Source organism: Nelumbo nucifera, chromosome 3 (assembly GCF_055504915.1).
Source record: "Nelumbo nucifera cultivar China Antique chromosome 3, China Antique-T2T, whole genome shotgun sequence".
Taxonomy (NCBI): domain Eukaryota; kingdom Viridiplantae; phylum Streptophyta; class Magnoliopsida; order Proteales; family Nelumbonaceae; genus Nelumbo; species Nelumbo nucifera.
Genome location: NC_142651.1, coordinates 16,589,080 through 16,613,666, shown reverse-complemented (window position 1 = coordinate 16,613,666; position 24,587 = coordinate 16,589,080). Strand labels below are relative to the sequence as shown.

At 35.5% G+C, this 24,587-nt stretch overlaps 1 protein-coding gene across 1 annotated transcript; it reads right to left on the bottom strand.

Moving 5' to 3' along the window:
* Window positions 1-161: 161 nt before the first annotated feature.
* LOC104598504 (uncharacterized) lies at window positions 162-12,444 on the bottom strand. The gene is made up of 4 exons (XM_010260608.3): window positions 11,785-12,444; window positions 4,631-4,866; window positions 3,526-4,351; window positions 162-2,640 (listed from the first exon to the last, which is right to left on the bottom strand). Exons 2-4 carry the CDS (start codon window positions 4,862-4,864, stop codon window positions 419-421), a joined length of 3,282 nt encoding a protein of 1,093 aa, XP_010258910.1. The 5' UTR covers window positions 4,865-4,866; window positions 11,785-12,444; the 3' UTR covers window positions 162-418.
* Window positions 12,445-24,587: the final 12,143 nt, after the last annotated feature.

The following is a 24,587-nucleotide window of genomic DNA, read 5'->3' as shown; positions in this document are numbered from 1 at the left end:
ATTTCTGCTTCGCAGTTTAATGGTGCCAATTCTGTCATGGTGTTCAAGTCTTTGGAAGGTTTAAGTTTCAGTCAAATTGCTGTCTTTTAACCACCACTAGGCTAGGCAAACACCAGGACAAGGAAGAATATAATGAAGGTGCTATTGCCAATTCTGTCGTAGCCTCTACCCAAACCCACGGTTGAAAATGTTGTATATCTGGGATGAAACAATGCAACATTATTTATGAATTATACAAGTTGGTAAACTCAAACACAGAAAATCAAGGGACCCGAATTTTGGGCTCAGAAGAGAAGAAATATACAAGGCAATCCCCTATGACGCACAATCACCTAACCCTGGGACATTGAAACAACTCCGGATTCCCCAGTACCCTCTATAAAATTTTCAAACCATAAAGCAGAGCGTCTCTGTCTCTCTATACTATGGCTACAGGAAGAGGAGGGTTCCCTGCTGGACATCTCTGGCGCCGGGGCCGTCTAGTTGTCTTTCCCCACCCTGTTAGGCTTCTCTCCTCAAGTCCAAGTTCACCATTACTAGATTGTTGTTTTGGAGGTGGGCATTCTACAGTCATTACCATGGTTGGAGCAGGGCACCTTGACCGCCTCCTCCCCCTTGCCCATCCACTTCTACCAGCATTCTTCTTTGCCAACCCTGTCTCCCAGGAACAACCTGTAGCTCTCATTAGTCCTTCGATGGTCTGAAGATCTTCATTGACCTCATGCCTCGACAATGAAGCAAGACCTGGCAGGATATCCCTCTGAAAGTCCCTCCTCTGCCTTCCCCTCCTCCCTTGGCCCTTGCGAGGCCGACTAAGCAATCGAGATGCACTTGCTTCTTCAACCTTTGGAATCTCGGGTGCATGAGGTTTACACCAGCGCTCTTCCACCTCGAGTTCTGTCAACTTCAATGTCATGGTCTCAAAGTAATCACTCTCATCAGAGGAAGACTCCTGATCAGACACACCCTTACACCTTAGAGCTACATCAATGTAACTCTGCAGATCACCCATGTTAGAAGAAATTATTTCTGCAAACCAGTGTAGAGTTTCCTTCAGTGGGGTTTCTGATGGCTGACAAATGTCATCCTCTGAATGCTTATTATTGCTAAATGATGAGATGGCAACTATAGCCTCAGCAGCAGTTTTGACAAGCTCCTCATGTGGGTCACCAACCACACGTGATGATTGAACAAGACTTTCAAGTTGGTCACTCAGAAACTCTCCTCCAGTAGGAATACCTTCCTCACTCTCAGGAACTGCCAGGACCTCCAAATCTATCCCAGTAGTACGTTTCTCTGCACCACACTGTACATTAGTCACTGATAGACTCTCATCCTCATCTGCACATGAATTTAAATTAATGCGATTTCTGGAATCATCCAAGTTGTTACTCAATCTCTTCTCTACAACCAGATTTTCCATGGATAGCTGGTCTCTTGAGTTGGGCAATGAAGGATTGTGTGACAAATCAATATTAAGTACCTTTACTTTAACATTATTTTCAATATCTTCAATTTCTGATCGATGATGACAAAGCTTGGCAGAGGAGCACTGAGAAGATGAATGGTTGTGGGAAACATGTGGTTTGTCAAAAATGGGAAACCCAAGAATCTTTTTATCACTTGGACTGTCAGCCATCTTAACAATCTTGGCTTCAGTATAACGAGTGCATGAAGCCAATGTAAAATCCTGAATAAAACTTGGATTTCGACCATTTCTAGCTTCAACTTCGTCAGCAAAATGCTGAGGACAGACCTGTAGAGAATCAGATCCAGTTTTGTCCAAGTTTCTGCTTCCTTTGGTGGTTGTGTCGTTGCAAGCTGGTTTGGCTCCAAGCCAAGGCAAGCCTCCTGGTGGATCTTCATGCTTCCCTTCTCCATCTATAATCACAAGATCTCTTTGTAGAACCATGTCTTGGAAGCCATTTGGAAGCACCATATTTAAGTTAATATCCTTCACAATCTTAACATCCACGGAGTCTGAACCCTTATAATGCTTTGCAAGACCATGGTTTCCAAAGTGTTCATAAGCCGATGTATTGTCAATACTGCAGTTTAGATAACCAAAACCAACAGAAGGAGAGCAAACCTGTAACAACTTGGACTCTGACTGGGACCCATGGCAAAAGCCATTTTTTCCATTGGATATTTCGCTTCCAAAACTTGGATTCGATCCAAAATTGCTATTAAGATGCCATTTGTCTTCAATAACCCCAGAGCCTTGATATGATGTCTTTGAATTCTTACTCATAGGAGAAAAAGGGTTGACACTTGAGAGTTCTTGAACTGCTATAGGCTTCTTCTGGATCAGGCTGCTCGTTGGCTTTCTCCAAGATGAAGCCAAGGATGATCCAGAATTGGCCACATCGGACTGAGGAATGCTCGGATGCAGACCAGGAACATGAGCATCTGCCACTGATCCAAGAAAGTTAAAACTCTGAAGATTCTGCTCTCTTTGAGAGCTTTCTAAACTATAACTTGTTTTTTCTCTCCATGGTTCTCTTTTACTTTGATCAGATAGAACAAATGATGGTAGTTCAAGAGCTTTTTTATGCTCAAATTGAAATGGTGCAGAGGGTGCAGGCAACTTTTCTGGATAGAAACCTTGAGGTAAAGACTTCAGGCTGCAATTACTTTGCCCTGTAAAGAAAGGAAGTATCCACATGATAGATCAGTTATAAAAATAACACCTCACGACTATTCTTTGGACTCAAACTCAGGTCCCTAATCAAAACTTATTATAAACCAATTGGGAATCTCTCCCTTCCCTGTTTTTCACCATTAATGAAATTTCATCTCTCGAAAAAAAAATGTTGTAAAGCAATCTAAAGAACTAAGTAACCATGTGTGTGTGTGTGTGTGTGCGTGTGTGTGACTGTATGTGGTCCATTATTTCAGGACCATCCAGCCAGGAAGAGAGGATAGAACATCTCCCTTGCATGTGACAGCCTTGGTGGTGGAAAATAAGAGTGCTCCACCATCTAACTCTTATTCAGGCAGCGTGTCTGCCACACATACACACACACATACATACATATAATGTCAGGATATTTCCTTACCAATTATCTAAGGATAAGAACAAAGTATATCATTTTTCACCTAATTCCTTGGTAACTACCAAATCATTTTTTCCTAGTTGCTCCCTTTTAAGAACTGAATACTGTGAACAAGATTCCATCTCTTAGCTTACTAGACACAACTGGAAATTAATTCTGTTTAATTATGTTAAGTTTATGTGACACCTAACTCCTAACAACAATTCACTTGGCATAATTCAGCTTTAAATTCCTCTACTTTTGGATTTCTACTTCATTGCATTTTGGCCCCAAATAAAGGAATCTGGATACTTGCAAAATTTGAGAGGACCACTTACGTCGCCACCAAATTCCATCCTATCAAAAAGTGCAAAGATAACCTATCTGGTAAAATTAATTATATACGAAATAATTCCTCTCAAAAGATAAAGGAATTCAAAAAGAAAAGGCAAAGTGATCTGAATTCTATGGGAATTAGAAATGCCATTACCAGCTTCAAGGTTAGGTGGCCATTCCTGTCTGCTTCTCTCATTTTCTGAACGTTGACTGTTTGATGAAGTTTCATTATCCCTTCCCTTCTGTTTATCTTGGAAGAAATCCCTTGATGAACCATGGAAGCCTGAATTTGGTGTGATTGGCAAGCTCTGACCTTTGATCTCCCCATGGCAGGTGACAGGGTGCAGAAAATCAACAGGAGCTGAAACAATTTCTTCCTCAACCGGGATGGGTTCATTCAAGTCTGCCAAACCATGGTGTGTGCTTTGTAAACATGAGTCAGATCTCAAAGAATCTGCTTGGCTACCAGGGTTCCCACCACTTCCAAGAGAAAGCTTCACATCACGGTCATGTGCAGCCCCAGAATTCCTCAGAGGATAATTTGTCACCACAGAAATCTCAGAAGCTTTTTCTTCTTCAAGTGGTTCCCCCTCTTCACTGTCAATGTACTCATCAGCTGGAAGTTGAAGGTCAAACATTTTTCTTGGAAATTTCTTGGAGCTGGACTCTGACAACTTGTCTTTTGAACTGCTTCCCTTTTGGGTTGGAGCAGGGCAAGTGTGTATACCGTTCTCTTTTCTAAAACTGAAAGGTGGCTGTGTTTTTTCAGAATCACAAACAGATGGTTTGCTACAGGCAGAGTTCACCAAGGGCAAGCTGGGAATGTGCCGTGTCTTCTGAGCATCTTCAGATGACAATTGAGATGAAAAGAGACTTGACTGTGTTGTTTCCACTGGTAATGTATACTTATGCAATTCTTTCATTCTAAGTTCATCCATCAAGCTCTTTTGTATTTTGTAAAGACGATGGAGTTCATAGACCTGAATGATACAAATAAATTTGAATAAATTGAGTGCTCAAGAAAACTGAGCCAATTCAACTAGACCAGTAATAACTGACACTGAATGAAGGTACCTTTCAGCTTTAAATTCTAGATAAAACTTAATTAATTACTCAAGAAATTCCATTCATTGAAATACAAGATATATATGCTAACAGGTGTCCAAGTCTCCAAGAAACTTCAAACACCAGATTACATGATTACATCATATATCTAAAATTTAAAACAGGAAAGGCAACTGATTTCATCTTGTGCTTACCTGCTTCCTGAATATGGATTCATGCATAAGCATTGTTTGCTTTAGCACTTCCTTATCGTAACCCAAATATCCATCTGTAGTAGGTCTTGACGAGAAACCATTGTAGCAATGTCCACTTTTTAAAGTTTTATTCTCGTAATATAGGGGCCAGCTACCACTGTTAGCATCTTCGTTAAGATCCCTCATGGAGTAATATCCTGGTAAGTAACTTTTACACTGTACCTTTGTTCCCATGCCTGCCAAATACTCGAAAAGCAGCACAAAGTTCCTTAAGAAATGAATGAAATAATTAACCATATACTTGAGAGAAATGAAATCAATGAAACATTGGAACTGCACTCAAGGACATGGGATGTTTTTTTTCTCAAGGTAGACAGAATGAAAAAAAGAAAAGGCTTTCATTATGATCCTTTGCATAAAGTTTCTGAAGAAGTTCTGATTAATGAGTAGCTAGAAGGAATAGCAATAAGAAAGGCAAAGTCATTAAGGCAAACAAGGAATTAGTCCAACTGATAATAATAATAATAATCTTCCTTATCCAGCATACCTAGAAAACTTTCACATTTAATAATTAAAACTTAGACAAAAACTTGTTTAACTAAGTCACAGAACTAGTCTTTTCCCACTTGGATGATGTTCCTCCTTTGGTAGCTCTTTTTCTTTGCTTATATAGGGTTCAGGAATCAGGAAGCAGTCATCCTGATACATTTGGGAACTCTGAACTGTTGCAATTATCTAAATTTCACTTACATGGTTACATCGGCAGATGGATCAGGTAGTAATCTTGACATAACCTTTGTAACTATGGTCTGATCTCCCAGCAATTTTCAATAAACTACTTTGCAGAATCATTTCAAGGAATTGAAAGATGAGATACATCCTAGCATTGCAAGAATCATTACCCTATGTGCGCCAATTGTTAACAAATATATAACCTATGATACCCAGAGCAGATACCTATACAAGCCTAAAATACCAGTCACAGACTCAGATGTGATATGTACCCAATACAACACAGGATACTGCATTGATTCTTCTACATATACTTTATAACCTTAACACTTTTAGAATAAGTAAAATGATATGTTTTAACAAATCATACCATAAAAATCTGTATGTCTCGGAAATGTAACTAGATTTGGTAAGACGTAAGCCTTGAGAAATGGCACTTAGCTTCAAAAATAAAATATAGAAGCATAATATAATGATATTACATGGGATAACCATATCCATATTCATGCCCAGAGATTTAGGAAATGGGAAGTCATATCCCTGTTCCCCATATTTGTGTCCATGTCAGTATCTATGTCTGAGTATCATAGTGCATAACCATCTCTCTTTTTTCCTCCTGAGCTCGTCAAAGAGGGCCATTATTATGAGTTTTAAATAAAAAGATATCCAGGTAATAAAAGATAATTTTCTCAAAATGGTTTCACTAGGCCAACAAAAAAGAAGCATTGAGGTTCTTGGGAAGATGTATCACCTAGACACCATGTATCTAAGGGTTCAGGAATGTCAGGCACCTTAACATAACAAGACACTCCCCAACACCTATTACAGATGTGCCAAACTGTTTTGGACAGAGAATGGTAAAGCATCTTGTTACACCATATCAAACCTTATTTTAATTTTGATCTGTCTTGTTTCTTTCATGAGTAAAGTAATCTGCCTTTGTGTTATTAATATGTAACTGATAAATCACTTTCTTTCTACATCCACCCTGATTTACAGCAAAGATCAAACAAACAAAAGAAGGTTCTATAAGACAGTTTCAAAGGGATGAGGGTTTTCAGAGTAGATACAAGTAGAATCATGTGTTATACTTGTTTTCTTATATTTTCTGTTTTTATTCCTAGTAATGTATATATTTTTCTTTTCTTAGTTAGTCATATATAGTTTTACATAGTTGCATTCACATTTTGGGACTTTTAGAGGTTGTTTAGAATTTCTATTGGCAATTGACCATTTGACACTTGTATCAAATATTTGGGTAACACTTTGGGGGAATTTCTCACCATTTGCAATTAATTAGCTTATTTAAATAAAGAGTTTGTTTCATAAGAAGAATTACTAGAATATTTCATTGATAAAATACAGATTGTAGTGAAAGACATAACATAAGAGGCCCATACAGTGTGGAACATTTGTGGTGTAGCCGTGTAGAAATCATGTAGGCCAATCACTCTACTGCATACTTGGGATAAGGTGTTGATGACAATGACGATTAAGATATATTTTGCATGTGTTTCTCTGTATTTCACCATGTATAATCATTACCCTAACTCAGACATGAATAAGAAAAATTTCAGAGACCCTGGATTTTGTTACAACAAAAGGACAATAACATCCAAAGATTTTTTTTTTTGTACGTTAGGAAATAAAAGGATTGAGTTCGTGCAAGTGTACCAAATAAGAAGAATGTAACCATTTACATGAACATGTGCAAAAGTTATGCATGACAAATAATATAAAAAAGAATACCTGACAGATTAATCTGTCTAAATATAAGTTTTGACATTGTTCTGAGACCCAAATAACAAAGGTGCTTGATACCAGCAAATTTTTCAGAATGGAGCACTCTTTCTTGCACCAATAATCAAGTACATATATGAATTATTTTAATTGCAATCTTTCTTCTTCTTATGGAATATATTTTAGTGATGTTGAAAGTAATGTCAGAAGTTCCAAATGAAAAATGCTGACTATTTTCTTTTTACCTTTTTTTTTTTTTGTTAAATGAAAGGAACACAGTGGAGGGGAATAGAGTTGTTCAAACAAAAACTAAGCACATGCAAGAGGGCAGTGAAAGCACACAATCATGTTACATTCCCTAATTTTCCTGGTTTGACATGAACCAATCGAGTTGATGTCTTCTAGTATTTTACTACTTTGTCTGAACCATTGGATCCTAAGAGTCTGAAACTAATTTACAACTTAACCAAAGAATACCACATTGACCAGTTTTCTGTAATACTTTTGTGATCCTAACTACTAACTAACACAATGATAAAATTCTGCCTCGCCCTCCCTCCCTCCCTCCATCCCCCTATATATGAGTCTGAACCTAAGTCATCCAACCCATATGTGTGGTGGGAGCATGGAATGGGATAGAATCATCTGGCCACAATTTTGAAATGTCCAAAGTTTCAGAGGATGGGTAGGGTGGGGCCTGTTGTGAGAATGGGTCTGCCTGAAGGAAAAGAAATTATGAACAAATTTATTCTATTTATTGAAGTTGTCAAGGCATTGCCTAGGCGCCCACATAGGCAACAAAAATGACAAGGTGGGGCACCTTTTATAGTATCATTTATATTGATGCATCTTATTAATATGTGTGTGAATACATTCCATTTTATACTATATATCATTTATACTTTGTTTTAATGTTTTACTATTGAAATTTAAAGATTAAAAGATTTTGAGAGGAAAAGAAAGAAAGAAAAAAGAAAGAAATAATATAAGTACAGAGGCTTCTTAAGAAACAATATAAGTATAGAGGCTTCTTTTTTTATTCTCCCCCCCCCCACCACCCTCTTCAATAAAAGAGCAACTGCTTCCTGTTTTTTTATCATATAAAGTTAATAACCTTCTTTAGTTGCTAATTGATATGAAATTGCTCTATTGAATGGATATTATAGTAGTATTATTTTTTAAATAATGAGATTAATATATTTAAAAGATTTTTTATCTTTTAGATATGATGATTTGCCACATTTGTAGAGGAAATTTAATGTTTTTAATAAAGAGAATTGCTATTTTTTCAATTAATATGCATGCTGAATGCTATCTAAAACTAGGGAACTAGCCAATAGTTGCTTCTTCATATTATAAAATTTTTATCGCCTAGGTGACTAGGTGCCCTAGTGTCACCCAAAATCAACTAGACACCTTGACAACTATGTGAGGGTCAATATTTAGAAATTGCATGTACCAAACATAAAAGCATTTATTGTGTATTAGTGTGGAAATGAAGGAAATGTTGGGAGGGGGTGTACCCCACATTAGAAAAAGTAAGCACTTTTGGAACAACCACATTAATATAAAATGCCCCCCCAACAACCACACAAAATAGATACATAGATTTTTTGTGACTTATCTCTCAAGAAAATCTCTTGAACAAAATCATTAGCACAAAAGGAAACTGGAAATGGGCTTGAGAAACCCGAATGGTAGTATGGTTGATTAATAAGCATTTCTACTTGCAAAGAGATACTTGGACATTTACGCAAATAAGGCTGCAAATGGATCAGATCAAATTGGATATACTTGTATCCAAGTTTGGTTCATTAACTTTTGAGTTCAAGTTTAATCTTAATCATCAAAATTAGTTTGGACTAAGATCAGATTTAGATACTGAATCCATTAAATAAATTAAACTAAAAATAATCAGTATATTATATTTTATTAATAAAAAAACTAAAAAAGAATTGAATATTGTATATCATGAACAAAATGATTTGAAAATAACTTATATGAGACTTAATCCTATGGGTCTTCAGTAAACGTACAACATTCAAACGAACTTTACTAATAAATACTAATAATCCTATGTAGATGTAAGTATAAACAAAAATGCTTAACTATTATTGGATTAGATCAGATCATATCTGATTGGATTGTGGTAGATCCATATCCAATCCAATTATAAGTGGGATGAATTTGATTCGTCAAAATAAATAAATAAATAAAGGGGCTGAATTTGGATTGCCTTAATTGAATTAGGTTTGAATTTGAATTCAGATAAAAATATACCATTTGCAGTCCTATGCAGTATGCATGGATACAGATACAAGAATCAGAAAATGGCACATGTCTGGGAGTCTGACTCAACAAGATGAAAAAACATGGACTTGCAGACACGTCTGTAGAGAAATATATACTATTAAAACTGTCAGTATTTTTGTTGAATTCTAACATCACATGCCCATTGAAAAAAAATCCAAAAGTTCTTTCTTGTTATGTAATTTATGTTCTATAGGAAAAATGGCATTTGCCATGTATATTACTTGTTCATTTATGTCAAATAAACAAGAACATAGAAGTGCCCCTCAAGAATCCACAGATTGTCATAATCTGATGCATCATGTGTTTAACATGGATACTTCATCCATCAAGGACAGTTGCAAAATGGGTATCAGAATTCATGCAATATGCATCACAAGTGTCGGAATCCATGCAACACTGTATTTAGGCATTTTCTTGTATCTTATTGTAACATGTTTCCAGATCTCAACAGAGAGGAGTTTCTTTGGAAATGATTATCTTGTTTTGATTTGAAATATCCATTTATTTATTCTAGATGTAAATTACAACATTTTATCTTTCTTAACAGTCAAAAAACAGCTCAATAGCTTGATGCATTGCATCTCAACCATGAGATTGGATATAAAAGTCCAGTTTACAAACCAAAGTAAATAAATAATAATAAAAAGCGGTTCTCATAATAGTATAAGCTTTGACATATTTTTTTCCTTATAATTCAACTCAGATCAAGAAAGTGATCCACTGTAGCTTTTATATCTTTTCACCAAGGTACCAGAAAATTTGTCTTTATCCATCAGCTTCAAGAATATATCAGTTTACTCATACATAATAGTATCTTACATTGTAGATCAACATCACAAACAGTGAAAGTATACATGCAGGGTATCCATAAAAAAAAGTATATATGCAGGCTTTTGCACTGAAACCTTCAAACAGACGGATGAAATCGAGGAAACAACAGATCATTACAAATTCCAATGAAGGTGGTTTTGAATTGTGTTTCCAACAATGAATGAACCTAAACTCAATTCAACATGCAAATTATTATCTAACAATATCACTACAAAAAGAGTTATTATCAACGGATGGCTTTGTACACAAGCTACGAACAGTGACCATGAAATACACGTCAGAACTCAGAAGCAAGTCAAGCAACAATGTAAGTCTGTAAGAACAGAGTCAAATCCAAATATTGAAGAAAAAAAAAGAAAGTAAAATTCAAGTGCCCAATAACTTATTGACTCAGAAAGCAGCTGAGGTGGTCTAGTAGATGGTTCTATAAATAGTCAAAGACATGAAATGCTTATAGCCATCCTAAAGACCCAAACCATAAAGACAAGCCAAGATATAAACAAGCTGAATGGCTCATTTACCCTTACCAAATCATGGAGAAGTGCACAGTTACAACAAGCTTATTTGATGTAATGCTTTGTGGATAGCTCAGATCAGCAGCAAACAAACAGTTGATAGAATTTAATATTTTATGAGTAGAGCGCATCCAACTAAAGCACCACATACTAGGAAAAAAAAAAACCAGAAAGAAATTAAAAAAAAAAAACTAGTAGACTTATTAAACCAGTCCACTGATTTGAGATTAACTATAAATGAATTACTAATAAAACTAAGCCACAAAGCATATCTATTTGGATAGTCAGGGTGAATTGGATCATCGAAGTTATCAATTAAATGTTAAAACAAAAACCCAATAACCAAATAAGTAATAATAATATTAAAAGGAAGTCCCAGAATTCTTTTAATAGTAGTAACAGCAGTAAAGAGTCCGAGTAGAAAATTCCCTCATTCTCAACAATGACTAAAAATATTGAATAGAAACTCCATTCCAGAACGCCTCCAGAATTTTTAAACAACAAAATAGCTCCAGAGACAAGCACCGGAGGAGCTCAAATTGATGAAAGCATTTAAAGTATAAGCATCACAAGTGGGATCACGATATACTTATAAAAAAAGGAGAAAAATCCGGGTTCTTTTTTTTCTTTCTTAAGTTTGAAGAAGGAAATTCTAGACTAGAAAAATTAATAAAAATAGATTCCGCGTGGAAAAAAAAAGGAATGCAAATCCAGATAAACGAATCAACCGAACCAAAACACTCAATCATCCATCAGAATCCATCAATAGGAAACCAATAGAAAAAGAAAACGATAGCAATAGCAATAAGCAGGAGTAGCAAAAAATAAGAAAAGAAAAAAAGATGCATAGACGCAATATACCAAATCATCAAACAAAAATAAAAAGGACTTTTGGACCCAAAAATAGAACCATTGAGAAAATCGATTTTGATCAACCAAATCATCAAACGAAAACAAAAATAAAGAAAATGGAATCACAGAATCTGGACTTAGAGCTAATAGAAAAGTAAAAAAGCAATTTACCTCAGACCCACATCCTCTATCACCCCTCTTGGAAAATCTGCCACGGCTTCAGCAAAATCTCGACGACCCGACAACCTCAAGGAGACCCAATTCGTTCCATGAAAATTGACAATCTTGGACTCGCACTCGCAGCATAAATGAAGCCAAACATGAAGCAGAGCAACCAGAAGAATCCCCCGAACCAGAAAACAAAGCACAAGACCCTAAAGAGTGAAAATAACGAATTGGGCATTTTTCTAACGCCATTGATGGAGCTTAGATCGTCATAAGGTCGACGAAAGGATGGAGATTTCGATCTGCTGGGGCCAGTCCCTGAGAGAAGAAGGGGATAGAGAGAGATCCCAGATAAGAAATCTTCATACAAACAAACGACCTTCCAAGAACAGTGACATGAAATTTGTCAACATCCGGTCTCCTTTTTATTCTCTGCTTTTTCTTCTCTTCTTCTCTCGGATTTCTTAATTAGTTGATATATGTATATATAATTTTATTTTGGGTTTTTGAGGAAGTGAAAGAAATGGGCATTTCTAGATTCTCTCCATCTTCCTTGCTCTTGAGTACAAATATTAAAAATTGAAAATAATAAATTAAAATAAAATAAAATCTAGAGTCTAAAGACACTTGCTCTACTGCAAATAGCGAACTCGAACATCAACCATCTCCAAAAACAGTCACTTTGTTTCTCTTTAATTAATTTGATTACTGTTCTATTTTTCCATTTAAAGTATTTTCTGATCCAATCTCATGAAATAAACTTTTTTGAGATTGGTTGAAACTTAAAACGGTATACACCAGACAGCCGTGGGGACCCATTTACTGTGTGATGAAGAGATTTCTTATGGTTTCAGTTTAATTTCCTTAACACCCCTGCTTCTTTGCATAATTACAACAGCAGGACTGACTTTGGAGCTTTTGTTTGTCTGGTTACTTTATTTGGTTGTCAATCTCCCAACTATTCCAGAATTCCCTTTTGCAACCAGCATTAGTTTAAGACTGATCAGCATTTAGACAAAAAGCCTATATTCTTTGATTTGTTCTAAGTTCTAACTTCTAATCAAAAGAGAGAGATATGATATGTGAAAAACTTCTGATCAGTCAACTGAAATCATAAGTGTGATAGTCAATCAAGTATTATTTATCAAAATTTATGGTTGGATTTTTATTGATCAAAACTCTTTTCATATTATATTTTTTCCTTATCATAAATTTTCCTAATAATCAAAGGTGAAGGTGAGGAAAAGGAGAGAGAGGGAGGGGAGGTTTCCACTTTCCAGGCACATATATATATATATATATATGTATATAAATATCCTTTTTAATTAGTGAGACATGTCAAAGTAAAAACCAAAGTGAATTTATGTAATAATCATGGATCAGAGAAAGTAAAGAGAAGACTGAGATAGAGATCTGGGTCGGGGTCAAGCAAGTTTTATCTTTCTAGATATTTGGCCTTTTCTCAAGTCTTAACAGTGGTCCACCCACAATTGCTTCCCTTAGTCACCATCATGGAAAATGTGTGAAACCTTCCTTAGTGGTGATAGACTTTGCCAACCAGATCTGGGGGGCCCATTTCCCACGGCTTAGTTTTTTATTAATCAAGGCTTTGTTGTGGCACAGAACCCCAATAGACTTTACCACACATAACCCCTCTCTCTCTCTCACATCAATGGTTCTGGTTTGTTCTGGCACCCTGGTTAAAGATGTTGGGTTTTGCATCTATAATGATGCCCAATGTGATCTAAACATCCAAAACTGTTAAGCTACTTATAGCTTCCATTAAAACAAACCCTTCACTCTCTCTCACGATATGAAAAATAAAAAATAAAAAAGGGCAGCAGATACTTCAATCAATTTGTTTGAAGATGGGACTAAATATATCATTACCTGCAGCAAGGCATGTTTATTAATAGTAACTATTGTGGGTCCCACAACACCTCCATGCTTCAAAGTTCAAACTTCAATGTTTGTAGTATTCTAATCCTTCCTCGTCCTCCCCCCCTCTCTCTTGCCTCTTAATTTTGCACCAGGGATTTGAGATTTCTATCTCTTTTTTTTTTTTTTCTGTTGTTTTTCTTGGGTAGAATTTGTGGATGCAGCCCACCTAATCACACCCAACATTACGTATCGACACGTGTCAGCAATTCAACGGTTATAAAGTGGCACATATACTGAGGTAATACTCGTTCAGCCCACCCTGGATTCAGTTCAGCTGCCCTAGACGAATTCCATGGACATTATATAACTTGGACTTGGAGCACAAAACAATGCCCACATGAGTCTCCTCTCCTTCCCGGTTCCCCTAAGCCCCAGCCCCCAGGTGGCCAGGTGTGTTTCTTTGTGCTGAACCCTAGGCAAACGAGATTGAAGGTTTTAAGACTAAGAGTTCCATGCGAGGGTAGATCGGTAATTTTATCATTTCGAATAGAGATGAGATGTCTCGGGGGTGATTTTGTAAATTTGAGTGACATAACAGAAGGCATCAGTCAGATTATCCGTACCATTCTTGACTCTTCACAGCCTTGCGGCGGAAATTCCTGCTGCGCCCCCTCACTCTTCCCTCCCTAATCCGATAGTCCCTCCCGTCTGACGTCTCTCTCTCTCGCTACACTCCTCCAATCCCAAGGCGATCTGCGTCCATGAATCTTGGGTTTCTAAATGACTTTGGCTTCTTCATAAACAGATCTTATTTTCCTCCGAATAACCAATATGCCACTGTTCTTGCCGCAATAACATTATTGCCCCTGTCCACTCTGTCCTCTTGCGTCTTTAGAAGGGCTTCGAGTTCATGGCCCGGATAGCCCAACGGGCGGGCACGGCCCGGCCCATTCTATATCAGGTTTTGACAAATTTTTAAGCGTGTGGACTCGAGTTTGGACTCCAAACACTGGTTCGACTATTTTTTAGGCCAGGGGCTTTTCAGCCCGAGCTCAAGCTCAGCCTAATAATATTATATATAATAAAAATATAATGTATATTTAATAATATATAATATTATTAATAGTAAAAAAGTATTATATAATATTTTAAATATTATAGTATATAGAATATTAAATAATATACAATATATTATTAATAAATATATGCTTTATATATTATAGATTTTTTGTTCAAATCAAACTTCAGGTTCAAGCTCAAGATCTAGGTCTGATGGTCGGGTCAAGTTCAAGTTCAATCTGATATTTTTCTTTTTTATAAAGAAGCATAGCCTAATCTAACCCATGAACAAGTCTAGAGATAATTGTATCTTATTTATATTGTTATTTTATGTTATATTTTATATATAAACATTATAAACAATACATAAAATGCATATTAATATGATATTTTATATAATGCATAAAATATTATATGTTATTCAATATTTTATACACACAATTCATAGGCTCAGTATCACGCCTAGCCCGAGCTTGTGTTTCAAGCCTAGAATCCAAGCCAGGCAAGACCTGGGCTATACCCTTATCACAGGTGCATGGGTTCCAAACATAGCCTTAGACAATCTCATCTAGGAAAGAAAACTAGAAACAACTTGCATGGTTCATGGCAATTCATGCATAAAATCTGATTGATTAAATGCGGAAAACTCCAACAGAAGTCTCATGTTGCAAACTCTTCCAACTAATTTTATATAGAGTGTATTTGGTAGGTGGTGTTGCAGGAGACAATGTATAACTGCTTATCATAGGCTACGTGATTAATAACAAGTGAACATGCCAGTGCCAGTGTTTCGTATACATGGACGACTATTACACACAGCTCTGCTTGTAATAGATTCAGAATGATGTTGTAGAGATGCTGCGAAACCATTTCATTGCCATATAAACATCACATAGGCATTTTGATTTTACCCTACAAAAATGGTGTTTGGTTGGGTATCTAGTGCCTAATGACACTTATGTGTAATAAACCAATAAACAATTAACATTCTAAATCATGCCAAACACTTTACTCTCCGGATTTGCTTAAATCAAACACGATGCAACATCTGCCTTAGGCTCAGTTTGGAAGAAGTATAAATATAAATTTGTAGAATGCAAAACTTTATATTTTATATGTATTTGCACAATACAAATTTATATGTATACTCCTTCCAAACTCAGCCTTAGTATCACATACCAAACACCCTCGTAGTCAAAAAAGAAGGGAGCAAAACAGCCAGTAGCTTTGGTTACTGACTGCAAGGGTTGCCCGTTGCCCGTCCCATAGAACACCAAAATCCCCCAAATTATTTTGCAAGGTCCCATCAGCAACCAACCAAAACCTTACTTTCAAAAATCTTCTTCTCCACTCAAAACCCATATAGATAGTAGAAATCTAGTGGACAAGAAACCAATTCAATTGAATGTCTTGTGCCTCTACCTACCAAACAAATAAATGCCATTGAAAAAATAAACAAACAAATCATTACATTAGACAATTTACTCTTTTGGATGCGTTTGGAAACGATGAAATATGTAGAGTGTAAAACGGTTCATATAAATTGTAAAATTGGGTTAGTTTTGTATTGACAACTTTATCTTCTTATCAAATAGACTTTTAGCTATAATGGATGCAAACACGAATTCTAATAAAGTATATGTTTTTTTTTTTTTTTTATCAAAAGCCCACTTGAATGCAAATTTAATTATTTTTTATTGCTTTACTTTTACATCTTATTATCAATGTAAATATGCATTGGTCTGTCATTTGTTAATGTAAAAATATAATGTTGCCAAACACAGGCAAAAGTAAACCAAAGTGCAAATTTACCCTGAACCAGGATTTACACTCCATTTGCATCATTTCCAAACGCAGCCTTTGTCTCAATTTGGAAAGAGTACAAATACATACAAAATAATACAAATTAAAATGTTTTGGTCTACGTATTTATATTCATACTCCTTCCAAACTGAGCCTTTACGTTTGGAAATGTGCAAAATTGCAAATACAAGGTCCAAAGATACAAATATGGATTATATGCAAAGTTTTACATTTAGCATATTTGTATTTGTATTTATACTCTTTGAGTACAAATGCAAATAGATACAAAATAATTCAAAATACAAGATTTTTCACTGTACATATTTGTACTCCTTCCAAACCGAGCCAGGGAATCTATTACCACGATTTTGGGGTACAAATCAGATATCATAGGCTATGCTGAATTATCTGAAGAGCAATACTGCAAATGCTCTTTTTGTTTCTGCATTAGGTCGGTATAGTTTTGGGCAAATATGATAAGACGTGGTAGACTTAAACCATATACACATAGGACTCCACAAATTTTCCCCCGTGGATCGGTGGATGGTGATGACAAGGCCAACATATGATGAGGCTGTCCCACCATTTAGCTAGAAGAGAGTTCCTACTCATCAATGGATCGACTAGAGTAGTGGTCCTAACCTAAGTCTAAAGCAAATGCTTATATTCAAACAGGATGAATGCTAGCAAACAACAGCATCACATGATTTTTCACATAGAGTTCGGATCTGCTCCAAACAAGCCACTACTGCCGCACATCGCTGTAGTGGGCCTTGTGGCTTGTTGGAAGTGTATGTTGGGAGTAGATCTAGTTTGTCACATAAAGTCATTGATTCCATTCCCAATTGGGATGAGTTTGCTTTTGCAAGTAAATGGTTTCTATTTGTACCAATTTCAATTTGAATTTAATCCAATCAAGTCGGTCCATATCCATCCCAATATCCGATCCTTTTCAGGAACCTAACTATTTTATCGTGTAAGTGTTCTTATTCATATATGATTCAATTTCGTGAGTCAAATACTGATCAATCAAATTTTGTATCTTGGCATACCGCTACCCGACACATTTGTATGCTTTATCTGTTTGTAGCCATCTTCGCAACCATGTTAGAATTGCGCTTGTTTGCACCCGCACCCCTCATTGTAACAGAATTTGGAATACATACTAGAGGTGAATATTATTCGGTTAAAACTAGGGGTGTTCACAGTTCGATTAACTGAATCATGGGACATATTTTGTAATCGAATCAGTAGTATCGGTTTTTGGAAAACCGGTAATTAAAACCTATCGATTAACCGGTTGACCAGTTCAGTTAACCATTGGTTCGGTTTGTTGGTTTTTCAGTTTTTAATTTTTACAATATATATTATAAATATATAATAAAACATTATAAATATATAAAATATTATATTTTAAATAATAAATAATATATCATATATTATAAATATATACTTATATATAATACATATTTATTAATTTATAATATATAAAAATATAAAAAATATATATAATACATAATATACATAAAATATATATATAATATAGAAATATATGTATACCGATCGGTTCGGTTAACCACCGGTTTTTTGTATTGGTTAACCGAAACCGAACCGTTACCTTCGTTTTTTTAAAAACATTGAACTGAAACTGAACCAATCGGTTCGGTTAATCAATTTTTCAATTCGGTTTTGGCCGGTTCGGTTTTCTAGATTTTTTTTGCTCACCCTTAGTTAAAACCGAAATACCAAACCAAAAATTTCGGTTTTGGTTTTTTTTTGGTTTTTGGATAATTCGGTTTAGTTAATCCAGTTTTCAGAGTTAGAAATTTGGTTAACCAAAAAAATCGAATTAACTGAAATTTATTATATGATATACAATATATAACATTTAATATATAATATGCTATATATTTTTATATTAATATATTATACATAATGTATTATAATGAAATTCAATTTCATAATATATATTATAGGTTATAATATATAATATTTTATATATATTAATTAAATTTGATTTTTAACCGAAATAACCAAAAATTTTGGTTTCGGTTATTTCGGTTTTCTTGTAATTCGGTTTCAATTCGATTTTCATTTTTTTTATTTTGATTTATTTGATTCAATTTTTAACTTAATAAACCAAATGCTCAACCCTAAATTATAGAGCTGACGTGGACTGTAGTTTGGGTGTTTTGCCATATGGCTGAAAATAAGGAACTTGTCTGGCATAAGGAATTAGGATGGATCTATCTGAAGTCTGAACACCAAACGAAAAGGGTTGCCCCTCCAGCTACAAAATTGTAGTCCGGAGCAAAACAGACATTTTTGTACCACAGAAAACTCCGATTTGATTTATTAAAAGGGTGAATCCTACACAATAGGCTGCGTTTGTTTCTATGTAGTTCTTGGTGGCCCTTAAACGGCAAATATATGTAACTGTGATTTTACGTACCGAAATTTTTTTACCCCTTTTTAGAGTAAAACAATCTGAGCAAGTGAGCCATAACATCAATACCCCCCCATCGGTATCATAAGCACTCATATTGTCGTTTGCACGTACTAAATTATCTTGAGATGCACATTGGGCCCCGCTAATGTCGAAGTCATGGTTGTTATGTTATCAACCTATCCATCTAACACTCTGATTCTTGACACGTGTTCGCAATCTGAAAAATCGCCATCCAGAACAAAGAATCGGTGGTAACTCTTGTTCATCTAAAATTCTCGTGGGTTTCAGAATTCAGATTGGTTAATTGTTTTTTTCTTTTCTTTTTTTTTTTAATTTTTTGCAGAGGTAAGACTTACATTTTGGATGGGACCCATGTAATATTGGGCCTTGGGCTTAATAAAAGAAATGTTGCTTAGAATTCTTACTGGGCTTAGCTTAAGAGACGTTAAATCCACTAAACATTTGTGGTGGATCTCCTCTTGATAATTTTTGTGGCCTAGTTTATAGGCAAATATAAAAAATAAAAATAAAAAAAGAAATCGCCTTTTTAAAGCCACGATGAGATGGAGAGAGATTAAAGTCCAAAGCTAAGGTAGGGGTAACATGAACCATAATTAGTTTGAATATGGACATTGGTGTGGGTGTGGGTGTGGGATCCATTTTGTGTTGAGTTATCATCATTTTGCGCATGGGACTCGTCTTAACCTTGAATTCGATTTCCATGTTACGATGTATGATCATCACATGCTTATATTTGTGTGAATCAGAATCTCAATTCATCCTGCTTGAGAAAGATCATCATCATCTAATAAATTGAGTCTTAGCTTGTCTCAAAAAAGAAAAAAAAAAGTGTAGTTTACTTTGCAGTGCAAATGCCTGAGAATGCAAATTTTAATCGTTTGTGTCATAAGACACATTGATGCAAGCTGGACGTTAACCTTTTGCCAAAATTACTTTAAATGTTTCAAATTATTAGCCTAGAAGGCCCTAGCTAGAACAACATTCTTTTATAATTTTATTAGTGTGGTGTGGTTGAATTTGCTCCACCTTTAGTATGTATTTGGCATAGGCGTATAGCTTCAGTTTATTCATTGAATGCTTTGTATTTGATTTATTTATAAAACCAAGAAAAGTAATAATGACACCATTTACTGATAACTATGTATCATTAGGCACCACATCAGTATAATAGTAAATAAATGTTAAAGTGTTAAAATGAACCTTCCCCCAACGATAGTCATGCACATAAATCAAGGCCAATTTTTACGAGTCTCCATGTGTACAAATCAGCATGATGGGCTAAATGATGAAGTGATACCTATGTGGCAGCGTTTATTAAAAGAAAAAAACACCCATAGTTCCAAACATTGCTGGAGTCATGATATTTTACCATAAACAAAAATAATAATAATTTGAACCATACGTAAATGCGGTTGAAACTAAGAACAAATTTTAAAACAGACAAAATAAAATTATAAATAAATTTACTCAAATTTATGTGTAGTAACATTTATAGTAGAGTTAAAATAGTGGTTTTTAACTTTTTATTTTGTCTATTTCATGAGGCAACATTAATTTTTATCTTGGAAATCGGGAAATCAGTTGAATAGTGCACAAATCCTGATGCACAATTATTTATTTTGGTTTAAGACACCTGAGCAAGATTAGTTGTCACGTAGGCCAAATGAGGTGAAAATGCCTCTAGAGCAAGAAATCTCAAAATAGTTGTTTTCACCAAAAATCACTTTTAGAGGTAAAACAAATATAACCAATTTTCCTCAATCAAATAAGGAATTATTTGGATAAAATCAAAATGCCTACATGGCAAATGGCAATGAAGGAAGTAACCACAGTACCAAATACCTACTAGGTTTTAAAGAAATGATATACCATAAATAATTTTGAGAAAATGAGCTCCACCACATATTCTATTTATTAAAATGGGCATTTTTGTTCCATTCAAGTGTTAGCAACTTTTTCCCTAGGTGGGAAAGTTATTTACCCACCTAGGAGATGGGTACCACATACGCGGGTAAGTGATACATGTGATACCCAGGAAAATAAACTTTTCCTGATTCCCACATAAATATGAAAAATGAACATGCTATTCTTGGTCAATGGGAACCAAAATCCCATTGACCAACTTTCCCCCTCTCAAAATCTAAAAAAAGAGCACCCCTTAGTGCCCTATCCAATTAAAATAAGATGAAACTTCAATTAATAAAGGAAAAATATGATACTTATAACCAAAAATACGGATTCTTTAATAAATTATAGACTTTTTCTTTGATTTATACGCTCCAAAAAAGGTCATGACTGTTCAATCTCTAGATATTAATTACATGCGTAAACTTCACTAAAATTCCAGATACGATGATGAAAAATAAATGTTGAAAAAGTTGGTATAATTTGGTTTTAATTTAAAAAAATGGGACAAAAAAATGAAATATGGCAAATAGATGGTGTTTGAGTTGTAATAATAGATATGGTATTAAACAACTTAGCTGATCAGCTGTTTGAGTTGTAATGATATACAATTTTGCTTTAAAACATCTTGTACAGAACTTTTTATCATTCTTTTTAGAGAGAGATTGAAACTTCCTTGAAATCAGCTACCACTTCCTGCTTTTTAGAAATAGACTCAGACATCCCCTATCATATATGTTTCCTAGCAAAGACCTCTTTCCATTAGGTATTTGTTACAAGGACTAACAGAATGCAATCATGTTTCCTTTTTAGAATTTTTCATAAATTCCAAGCTACCCTTATCTTGCCTAGGTCCAAACTACCATGCACCACTCTATTAGGGAAAATTCAACAGAAAAGTATGGATAAGTCCAATGCAGAATTCTGATTTCCACTGCAGAACTATAAACACTCAAAGTGTCAAAAATTCTCACTTTATACACCAATGCCCGCCGTGAATTAACATCAATTCTAAACTGGCACTCACACCAACTGTACTTTGGGCCTAAAAGTTCTGACCCTGGGCTGAACCGTCATTCTCCCAAAATTCAAGGAGACCATACAAACTACAAAAGTAGAGATTGATTTCAATAAAGAAAAAAAAAAAGTTAGGAGCCATTACTAATGTATATGGTGAAATTGAAAGTTGTGGCACATACACTGTTTAACATAAATCTCGGGCTGGCATGTGTGAGAATGTGGGTTTGAGTCTACAGCGGCCACTTGTGCCAAAAATGCCAAAGATTAGGACCATATCCAGTCTATCCCTCTAAAGACCCTAGATAGCTGGTTCCAACAATAGAAATGGCCTTTTCATGGTTGCACTATATTAGGGACGAAACCATTAACTAGTATGTCTGCATGTTTACAATACAAAAAAATAAAAATAAAAAATGTATGGATTTTCTATATTCAAAATATGGTCCTTTTATGAAATGTTTGTGCCTAAAAACTAAGAAAGCTTGTTTATAAACATCATCAATAGGAGTTGCTTTGGGTATAGCACTTGAGAACTTTGGTTGGGTCCCGCACCTCCCAAGTCCCAACAAAGAAAAGAAAGGGAAACATCAACTACAAAAACAAAATTGTAGGTAGGGTTGGAATCTCTCCTTCGTCGAGACTGGAGAGTGGAGAGGGGACCAAAGCTCCCCATGCATTCCTGATCTCATCCTTACCTGCTGCAAATTGTCATGAGCACAGTGTAGTAGTAATGGTGAAGTGGCTGAATTGAATGACTTATTTCTTTCTATCCTAACTAATAATCTATATTAATTAGGTTGTGAGCTCCTTAGCTTGAAGGCTGAATGGAAAGTTGGGTTGATTTCAGTATCCCTAATTAAATACTTTATTAATACAATTTTTGTCCACTAAAAGAAAAAGGAATAGGTGATTATCAGTTCAGCTACATAACTTCATGAGTTTCTATCAGACTGACTGTAGACCAGAAAGTAAGCTTTTATTCTTTCTTAATTAAACAAGCTTGATATAGCAAAGATGCCCTTCTAAGTTCTAATTAAGGGATGTACAAATCATATAATGGCAAAAATACCCTAACAAGTTCACCACAGTTAAGCTTGACTGGCCTAGTTCAGTACTGCAACAAAATAGGCTTCACTGGTATCTATCTCTATCTCTGATACAGTGAGAAGAAGCCTTGGCATTCCACTTGGTAACCATTAATGGTGATCTTGATCCTCCTCATCCACCTCAAGGACTAAAGAAATGATCTAGCTATCTAGGTTGACCCTTTTCCTTCAAACCCTCTAGCTAGCTGGGTATATATGGTAGAATTAACACAGTAATTAAACACTGTAAATTGGAAATTATTTACATGAATGTCCATAAATCCTATCCCTTTCTTGGGTCCCGGGCAACCTGTTCATTACTCAAGAGGATTGGAAACATTTGATGCGTCCCATCCAGGCAGAGTGCAGAGCCCAAGGATCAACATGATCACTGATTCATCCATCTGTTGGGAGCTAGCAGCTTTTCTAACTCCAAGAGCTCTGTCCTTAAGAACTTTTGTCCACAATCCAAGTATATACAGTGAAAGCATGGACACTATCATGTTCCAAGCTGGTGTTTTCTCCTGCTAATAATCTCCGTGATGGGATCATTCATAGGTCGGTTTCAATCCTCCTGAACAGGTGCGGGGCAAGTTAAGGCACCCATTACTATTTATACGGGTCTGTAGCCCAAGAATTATGTGGCTCATTTAAAAGGTCATCGACATTGTGGTCCCTTTGCGCATGTTAGAGATTCTTACAAGACAATGTACCACTGAGGAATTCATTTCTGTTCAATTCCTTCCCTCATTGAAAGCGCACGGAGACATGCATTTAAGTTGACAAAGGTACCTACCTCATCTCAAGATTGATTTCGGCAGCATTAAATTGGAAGGTGTGATTTCCTTTTCCTTACCTGCTGTTCAGATTTTCACTTTTTTTTAATGGAACCTGGAGTTGGGCTGCGGGAGCTGAAATGCATCTACATTCTACTTTTGCCTGATTAGACGGAATTCAAATGACTCCCACCTTTGGAGGGTTCCTCTATGATAAGGAAAAAGGTGGAATCGAGAAACCCGAAGAATCATTCCCCAAATCCCAGTACCAATTCTTATGGACATAGTTGGTTTTTTCTTTTCATTTCTTTTTTCTTTTTCAAGGGGCTATACAATGAGGGTAGCTCATCCCTCAAACCTATAAACCCTCCAACCTAGGTATAGGCGGAATTCGATCTCAAGTCTCCGCCACAACCAGCAGGAGATCTTACCAATCAGAGTTCGGAAACTAGTCAATTTTAACTTTTTAAGCTTCCAATTTCACATCTATTTGCGGATTTTGAAATTCTTAAGGGGATTATTTATTTGTGTGTCCGGTCGGGGAATTGGGTCAAAAGAAGAACTCTGGGGGCCAGAAAATTAGTTATCATAATGGACATTTGTGTATTGGATTAGTGGTCTATGGAAATCTAAAAGACCCAAAAGTCCTCCATCTGGGAGGAAGACAACGACCTCATTTATTCTTTCATCACATTCTCTGTATCAATTTCAGTCCAATTTTCCTTACCATGTTGATAAAGTAAACCGTCCATTTATTTTAAGAATGCAACTATACATCAATGAAATCTATAGGCTATAGAAAATTGTGGA

What these genes read in the sequence shown, in the direction of transcription:
- LOC104598504 (XM_010260608.3), bottom strand. Translation starts at nt 4,864, where the DNA reads ATGGGAACAAAGGTACAGTGTAAAAGTTACTTACCAGGATATTACTCC. An exon ending in AATCCATATTCAGGAAGCAG is followed by an intron (nt 4,352 to 4,630) that starts GTAAGCACAAGA and finishes TGTATCATTCAG; the next exon opens with GTCTATGAACTCCATCGTCT. An exon ending in GCCACCTAACCTTGAAGCTG is followed by an intron (nt 2,641 to 3,525) that starts GTAATGGCATTT and finishes CTTTCTTTACAG; the next exon opens with GGCAAAGTAATTGCAGCCTG.